Genomic DNA, 9,524 nt, shown 5'->3' with positions numbered 1-9,524 from the left:
CAAAATGTAGGTCATATTCAGCATCGAAGCAAGTCTGGTAGTATGCATCCTTAGATGTATCATCCATGCAAGAGTTTAGTCATTATAGGGCTCATAGTAACTTGGAAATGAAAACTGTACTAAAAACTTTAACCTGTTCATTCTATTGGAAAATGTAGGTCAGATTCAGCATCCGAAGCACGTTCGGTAGTGTGCATCTTAAGATGTATCATCCATGCAAGTTTAGTCATTATATTGCTCATAGTTACTTGGAAATGAGACCTGCACCAAAAACATTAACCTGTTCATTCATGCGTAAAATGTAGGTCAGATTCAGCATCCGAAACAATCTTGGTAGTGTGCATCCTTAGATGTATCATCCATGCAAGTTTGGTCAACATAGGGCTTGTAGTTACTCGGAAATGAGACCTACACCAAAAACTGCACCAAAAATATTACCTGCTCCAAAAAACATTAACCTGGTCATTGCTTTGCTGAAATTGCAGCATCTGAAACTTTGACTTGTACAATTAAACACACTAGAAACATCTTCCATGCATGTCTAATCAATATAGGACATAGAAGTACCTAAAAAGAAAACTGCTCCAAAAACGTATTCTGAACATGGGACGCCGACACCGACGCCGAGGGTATTACATAAGCTCCCCTAACTTCGTTGAGGTGAGCTAAAAATACAATGCTTTACTTTAGCGAAATTTACAAATATAATTGATGGCATACAGTTTCAGTTTCATAACTTGAATGTATCATTGAAACTGTTATATTGTAACAGCGTCGTTAGTATACCTGAACACTCGATTGTAATGAAACTATGATCTGTCTACTTATCTATGTATTTTCATAATCTAAGATCTTTATAACAGGTGCGCCATTTTACATAATCACTCCAGTGTATTTGTTCTTTGTCGTCCTTTTTTTTATTATGTTCCCCAAACGAAGTTGGGGAACATATTGTTTTTACTCTGTTTCTTATTATTATTATTATTATTATTTTTCTTCTTCCTGGGAAAATCTTTTCTGCGAGTGATCTTGTAAACTACACATTTGATTAAGGTGAAACCTTTTTAGGGTCACTAGGCATGTAATGTAGATTTGCGGAACGAAGGTCATTTTGCGCGCACGTGCTTGTAAGAGCGTGCACGTGCAACACGTGAAATGACCAATATAATGAATATAGCCGTACCTTTTTAAATTTTTGATGAATTTTTTTAAAAATCATAAGATAAGGATATATTAGTACCATAGACAAGATGATATGGTCAAAATAGCAAGATCTCACGCGCATGCACGTGCGCATTGCTCTGATTGGCTGAAACTAAAGTCTCAATATCTTTCTTGTTTTTTGATAGAATCCTTTGAAATTTTGAATATAGTCATACATTAGGAAGATCTACAGCCTGATATAAAAGAATTGTCATGAAAGCATGTGCATGCACGTGTGCTTGCAAGAGCGCGCACGTAAAACACCAAAAATGTCCAATATAATTGATATAGACGTAACTATTTAAATTTTTGATGAACTGTTTTGAAACTTTTAATATAAGGACATATAAGACGCAGAGACTAGAGGACATGGTCAAGATAGCAAGATCTCACGCACATGCACGTGCGCTTTGCTCTGATTGGCTGAAACTAAAGTCTCAATATCTTTCTTGTTTTTCGACAAAATTCTTTGAAATTTTGAACATGGGTATACATTATAAAGATCTACAGTATGGTATATAAGAATTATTATGAAAAGCATGCGCATGCACTTGTGCTGTAATCTGATTGGCTGAAAATTAAATGTCTATAACTTTCTGAGTTTTCAACGAAACTGGATAAAATTTAAAATATGAATAGGTGTAATGGATTCCTACATAGTGGTACTATAAAAATTTAATGCACGAACATGCTTTCATGCACGTGCGCGCGCGAAATACGCAAAATGGCCAATATTTTTAAAAAAAACATTAAAATGTATATTGTAAAGATTTTTTTTTTTATCTATTCTAACGATATATAGATTAATTGTTTAGACAACATGCCGGGATCATCTTGCATGTACATGCACGTGCGTGCACGTATATATAATGCGTTAAATTACATATATTTGATATCATTGTAGCTTTTATAATTCTTTGATGAAATCCTTTGATACTGATCATATTAAAAATGTCTTACAGGAATTAGGCCCAAAAAGGGATTTGGGGAGCGTTTGGGGAACATCTGTAACGGTCCCCGTTACAATTAGCACTAGTTCTTTGTATTTTTAAATCCTTTATATTACGCATCCAACAACGCAAGAATCTTGAGTCCACTCCACGCCATGGAACCCCTGACAAACTTCATTTGAAACATCAGAGATAAATTACATACCAAGATCGTTCTATCTCTTGACCAATCAGTGTAAACCTCCCCATGAATATTTTGACAATCTGCCTGTAGCACGTGTTTGATGTGTCATCTGCTTAATACCTGTATCATTTTCATGACAATATTAAGAATTCGAATGATTGGAGCTTCTCAATGCACGATTCTGGACCAAAAAAAAGTATTAAATGAAGTTTAACATTAGTTCAGGCCTGAAAAAAGAACTGTTTGTCAAGGGATCTACGGTCACGAATAGACTCAGGACGCCTGATATTGTAAGGATGTCCTTTACAGGTATCTGATAAAGATTTTTCACATCTAAATATAAAACTTCTTTATATAGCGGATTAACAAAGAAAGAGAAAAAACTGTTTGAATACAAACATTATGACCAGAGAAGACAAATATAGAAATAAAATCCTTTACTTTTTTCCTCAGTGACAAAAATCAATTGCTTAAGCAGTGGTCATCAATCTAACGGTTTCCTCCTTGACGATCAACCCTTCTAAGGTGACTATTTAATTGTGCGCTATATCACCCTCCGGAATTTCCTCTGTGAAGCCTTTTCCCAATCAATACTTACAGCTTTCCAAAAAAATTGTGCATTCCTGGTCATCAAGTGGGAAGTTGTGAAGTTTCATGGTACAAGTCAGCGTCATAGACAACCTGGTGAAAGAAAAATGATGTTAGTAATTTAATCAGAGAGAACGCAAATTTGGCCCGTTTTTCCCTATGCTTTAGTTAATTTAATTTCTTGATGACAATTAATTGTGTTCCCGATTGTTCTCAGAAAAAAACACACACACACACACACACACAAAATGGCATATAAGTTTAAGTCAAATGGTTTTTTTGTTGTTGTGAAAATGGTTTAGAAATTTTCGAATAAATCATAAGTTTTTAAAGTGGACATTTTATTTTTGAAAAGCGTTTTTATTGATTTAGAATGAGTGTATGATGTTATATGTGCTTACAATCGAATAAACCAAACAAGAAAAAAAATCAAACATGAATATTAAGTGTCAAGCTCTGGTGAAGACTTTCCAGGCCTTGTTACTCGATCAGAAGTTTGTCATCCAAATCGCCATAATGGAGCATAATTCGTACAAAAGATCAAGCAATTCAAGGTCTTTGTCATAAATCACATTTTATGTTTCGCCCATTCTTGGCTCATATTCAACACTTTTAGCATTCCTAGTATCAAAATCAAACAGAAATCCATATCTTCTTAATGTCAGGGAACCCGAGTCCACACGTAGTTGTGGGACCATTGATAGACTACATTTGGGTTATTCACTGGCTTAATTTTTTTCTCTTGTAATGAAACGCCAATTAAATATAGGGCTTTCACACGTTGACATTAAATAATAAAAAGAAAGAATTTGACTCAAGGCATATATCCAAGTTTGTTTATACCAAAAGGCTTATTGTGGTTGGTCAAGTGATCAGAATTATAATCAACATTTGAAATTTTCTCGAAGAACATTTAAATAGCGAATGAAATTTGCATTGTTATCTTGGGATTCCTGAGATACAGGAAGTTTTATTTCATTATTTTTTAAATTTTGAAATAGGTTTCAATAAATTGTACTTAACCATTTATTATCCCGCCTCGTCAGAAACATAACTAAGAATGGGCAAATGCAATAAATTCTGATTTGGTGCTCTCTACACTTCAGTACTCACCTGATACTGTAGAAAACTGTCCCATTCTGATAGATATGGAGTAATTTGTTGTTAACTGTAACTGTATGGAATGTGGCTTGTTTCTCGTTTGGGAAGTACGTATCGGGAACCCAAACATTCTCTATCATTTTCTGGTCGAGTTCCAGACTTGAAAAATTACTGTACTTTGTAAAATTAAGGCGTGGATCCACCCAGGTTTGGTAAAGAAATAAATTTAGAGAGAAATCCTAGGTACATACAAATAGAAAAAAAAGTGAATAGACAGGAGATTAATATGACAAGATAGGAGATGTCATGTATTATTGATATATACATGCAGAAAGTGATGTACATCATCTCACCATTGATATTTCATTGATTGAATCGATACTAATGATAGACAACTTCAGCGTTACGTTGGTTGCTCTATCTGCAACAGAGAAGCAAAGGTCTCATAAAAATAACATGTATTTTATCCATGCTTTTAAGGCAGAATTATATAATATGAATTATTCTAATAATCAGTTAAGCTAACAATTTTCGTTCACTTTTTGACGTTTCTGACACTTTTGCTCATTTCATTAAAATATTTATTTGGTAATCCTTCGTATCATGTCAAATATTTAAGTTTGGTTCAAAATAAAAGATCACATTCCCTATAAAAACAATATGAATAAGTTTTATGATACACAATGGTTATATCAAGACCAATCTTTATTTTACACTCAATGGCAAATTCTACAATACAAAAAATGTAGGTGAGAGACTCGATCGCGCTCTACTGCCATTTTATTACATGTATGTTGTAGTCACTTGTGATATTCACTTAGGAAATGCAGAGTAAGATATCAAACGCTTTCAAACATTTTAATATATATAATAATTCTACCAATGAAAAATCTTATACTAAATGATAAATTGTATTACATTAATTTGAAACCGAGAATGTAAATTAACTACACAAATTTGAGAATTTATTGTGTAATCATGGATTGAATTTCAAGAACATCATTAAAAACAACACTACTGGATTGTCATTTTTGCATATTTTTTTTAAGTTTCTTAGATATTCATTTAGAAAAAGAATGGTTTTATCTTGGTTGCAAGGAAATGAACGACTGTTTAATAAATATGACATCAATTTTTGATAATATAGACTTGAATCGATCGATAATGAAATGAAATTGATGTGAATCTTTGAAGTTAAGAGCATATTCATTGTGTTATGTATAATGTATATCCGTGAACTATTGATTATAAATTAGTTTCATCGCAAATAAACGATCTCTCAATGACTCTAATCCAATTCCAGAGACATACACATATTGTCAATTTTATACAAAACAAAAGAGAAACCAATTATTAATCATATTTGATTGAACTTTCCTTTCATTCGGTTTACACTTCACCTACCTTCTTCATAATTAGGTGCTATTCTGTTATCATAGGTATTGTTATCAAGCAACTTCTGTAATACATCACGCCTAGAACAAATATATTGATACGATTATTATGCATTGTCTGAAATTTCTTTTTTAAAAGTATGATTAAAACGTACAATTTATACATTTGATATTATTTATCATATGAAATGTATTAATATATCCTGGGAGATCTTCAGTAACAATTATCATTGCGATAAATGCGTGGAAGGAGGATGTAATTATCAGATGTAATAGCGACACCTGTTTATTATTTGTTGTTTTGTCTATGCCATACCAATTATGCAGAAATTGAACATTAACATGCATTGAACCAGAGGATACTGCATTCGATATGCATGAAAGACACTCCTTGGGACAAAAAACACGCCAGCTTAGCTCTGCAGGCGAACGATAAAAATCGTTTGCGTATTTTTTTTTCGATCTCGAGGGAGCTAGGAGGTTTGTTTTTAAGGCAATACTGAAATGATATCTGAAAAGATATAATTAAAAAAATGCAACTGTCTGATATCCTGAGAGTTCATATGCTATTACTACAATTATTAGAATACCTTATCTAAAATCAAATTTTAAAAGCCTACCATATTTTGTACATAATAAATGAATAGTCCAATATTTTTGATCATGGAAGCATTTTGAAGATGGTATTCAAATTAAAATGCTCCATTAAAGGAATTTACAAAAAAATAAGATTATTGTCAAATATTTTACATTGAAGTCTATGGGTAGCACATGTTTTTAGAAGATATTGTTAAAAGTAATTTGAATTTCAAACAAATCTCTTGGTGAAAATATGAAAAACCCCCCTCTTTATTAAACTGTGGAATAAATTTTATTTTTTACCGCCGAAGTTTTGAAAAATTGAAAATTTTCTTCTTTTAATCAAGGGTAGATAACTCTTTAAAATCTTTTAGCATGCAAAATGACTGTCTCCTTACATGTTAACAGTCTCGTGAATTTGGTATTTTTTTCGTTACATGTACCTAGCAATGCATTTTAAATAGTTAAAAGTTATATAAGATTGTTCAAAATCTCTCCATTATACATTAAATACCTTAAAATAAAACATTATAAACCTATTAGGCGTTTGGCAAGTTAGGTGTTTGTATAATAAACCCACAATGTTCAATTGTCCTGAGTGTCAAATAAAGTCGAAGCCGACATCTCATACAAAATTAATAATCTTAATAAATATTTTAATAGTACAACAAGTAATCATGGTCCTAAACCTTACTTGCAAAATAGATATTAATGAAAAGGATAAAAAGATGTAGAAAACAAAAAAAGGTCGATCTAAAACCCTCACAAACAACGCACAACTGTAAAGAGGGCAAAAAACATAGACACTTGAATATTCCAGGGATCAGGTGCATATAGGAGTAGTAATCAAAATGTCGACTAGCTGGAGCCTACATATGGATCAGATAGACAGAGTATACAATAGTCAAACCTAGTATTAACCAAGGGCCCAAGAATGTTAACGAAATTCTTAAATTAACTATTTAAATAATGAGATTGTTGAAATCTTAGTAACAGAAAGGTTTATAAAAGAATTAACCTTGCATAAAGCATGCTATTTAATATCAAATAGGTTTGGATAAGCTGCAAACAGCTCATCTATCTTTAAAGTAAGAAATTGGCCATTACCGTCTATCGTCAGTAAAATATTTCATATTAAACATACTTGTAGGTTTCTTTAATTTTGATCTCATTGATATACATCGAATTGATATACGAATGGAGGTAATAATTGTAAAATATACTTGAATGTCGAGATAAAGGCCACGATAAACAATATACAATCAATTAATCTACTTTTCTAACTTGTAAAAGATTTCCTATCAATTCTGCCTTTAAAAAAAAATCTACACGGTAACAAAGACACACAAAAGTGTCCACTAAAACTCAATCAGATAAATGGAAGAGCTGGCCGCCAAAGACTACATGTACCTGCAGATCGATTTACTTTCACCGCCACAGTACATTTACTAGTATGTAGAATAAGAGTGACTGTTAGCAAAGTTAATTTGTTAATTTATTTTATTTCCAAGTTTTCCTTTATTAATCACAGTTACATGTACAATGATTAACTTTAAAATAAAAGTAGATATTACCATAAGTTATAGTTTTTGTAGTCTTTCCAATTCTTTTAAGATAAGGATAAATGGTTCATCTTTTAAAACCATTTTTATTCATTTACTCATGAGCATCTATCAGCCAAACTTATGCTGAATTATAATTCACGCTAAGCTCTCTATTTTTTTTTTTTTTTTTTTTTGTAATTTATGGTCTCTTATATTAAGTTTCAGGAAGGTGGGATTAACGTAGTCATATTTATCCTATCCTTTACTTATGGATATAAAACAGGCTGATTTGTTTGTATGATAATAATGAATAGCTAGAACCATCCCAAAGAAATCTTATTTTTTGCTTTAGGGTCAGGTCCCACGGTAGGACTAAGTTGGTCATGTTGGTCAAATATTGAAATTTATCTTTGTTCTTCCTCTAAAAGTCTATGACACAAACTTTAAGCTGCATATAATGATAACCCTGATTACAGAGTTTGCATCAATAAAAAAGTGGCATTCATTATTTAACCTTTTCCCTTTAAAGAATGTACATTTTTGCAGATGTAAAAGTTCAGCTATAAATGTATTTTATATGGATTTTTCGTTTTTGATTTGTCAGTTTTGTCTGACGTGCTTAATGTAATTCTAGTTATGATACTGTACATATATGCACACTTTTATGAAATTGACACCTTTCAAGCAACCCAGTGTGGACGCAAAATCTATTTAATTATCAGCATTTGAACTCAATAAATGCATTTTTTCTAGTTTCCTCGTAGTTGACACTCTAAACTTAAGCTTTCCACTCGTAAACTATAAAAGAGAGTATAAATAGAAGAATTTACAAATTAGAAGTATATGACCGGTTTGAATTAAGGACTCCTCGACAGTTGAGATGCAGCGCAACTTCCCGTACAGAAGATTTGTAATTGGCATATTGTAAAAGATTATGATTAATGTTCTAGTTTACATAATGAAAATTGTGAAATACACCACTAGAAAAAACTCTCAGTTCAGTTTAAACTATATTTTTTAAAATACTATAAAATAGAAGGCAACATATGCCAATAGAAAAAGTTGATGTTCAGCTTACCAATCCGCTGTAAATTATTTTAGTTTCACAAAAAAGGAGTGTGATTCATTTTCAATCCACCAGTTTGAATATATTAACCTGGACTGAAGCTGAATTAAAATATTTTTCATTCCTTGTATTTAAAATGAGTGCCTAATGCTTTTCGACGGAATCAAAGATAAACTGTGTAATCCATTGGCGTTTACATAAACGAATGAATACTTCAATAAATCCCATGTCAGCATATCCTTTTGAAATTAATGAAATAATTTTTTCATGTAATCGTGGCCTAATGCTGCAAAGAAAAAAAAACTAATAATCAATGAAATGCAGATATTGCATAATGCCAAAGTATCTGAGTGAAAATGGAATGAAAACGTCTGTTCATTATTAAAAATTAAAAAAAAAACCTTAGCTTGTCATACAAGCATTGCCCTAGTTAAAAAATGATTGTGAGCAGGGGAAATACTACATTACCTTATATTATTTTATGATCATATATTAGCTCCTTAACCCAAGTAAGAAACGCCTGATAAGTTTAAATATATTTGAAAATGTAAATCAATATAATGAGAAAATGAAATGAACAACAATATAAATACCAATAATTTCAGAAGACCGTAGCATTAAAATGTCGGTTTTGACGAATTAACTTATGAAATATTTTATCAGTAATTGCTTTTGTCTTTTATATTTTCCAAACATTTTGACGTTGAAATGTCCCCCACATTGAAAGAAACGACTAACTTAAAGACTCTAGAGAAAAAAAGTTCTCCTTTGGGTATTTAGCAAGTTATGTGCAGTATCTATGCAAATATAGGCATAAATGAAACAACTCCGGCACTTACTTTAGTGCTGACTGGAGATTCTTTTAAGAAATCTGATATGTGACTTTCACCCCTCATGAGAAATCATCGGAGTTGG

General features: G+C 31.8%; 1 protein-coding gene across 1 annotated transcript; it reads right to left on the bottom strand.

Annotated features, from left to right (window-relative positions):
• Positions 1-2,790: 2,790 nt before the first annotated feature.
• Positions 2,791-9,468, bottom strand: LOC134253882 (glycine receptor subunit alpha-2-like; the record flags this gene model as incomplete). Its single annotated transcript, XM_062736465.1, has 5 exons — positions 2,791-3,018; positions 4,039-4,265; positions 4,380-4,447; positions 5,431-5,501; positions 9,449-9,468. Coding segments are annotated over 5 exons (480 nt in total), but the record flags the coding sequence as incomplete, so codon positions are not given.
• Positions 9,469-9,524: the final 56 nt, after the last annotated feature.

This window comes from Saccostrea cucullata, unplaced genomic scaffold, assembly GCF_032062105.1.
Source record: "Saccostrea cucullata isolate Sc308-1 unplaced genomic scaffold, CSIRO_AGI_Scuc_v1 ctg18991, whole genome shotgun sequence".
NCBI lineage: Eukaryota > Metazoa > Mollusca > Bivalvia > Ostreida > Ostreidae > Saccostrea > Saccostrea cuccullata.
The sequence above is the reverse complement of the archived record's forward strand: the minus strand, read 5'-3'. Positions and strand labels throughout refer to the sequence as shown.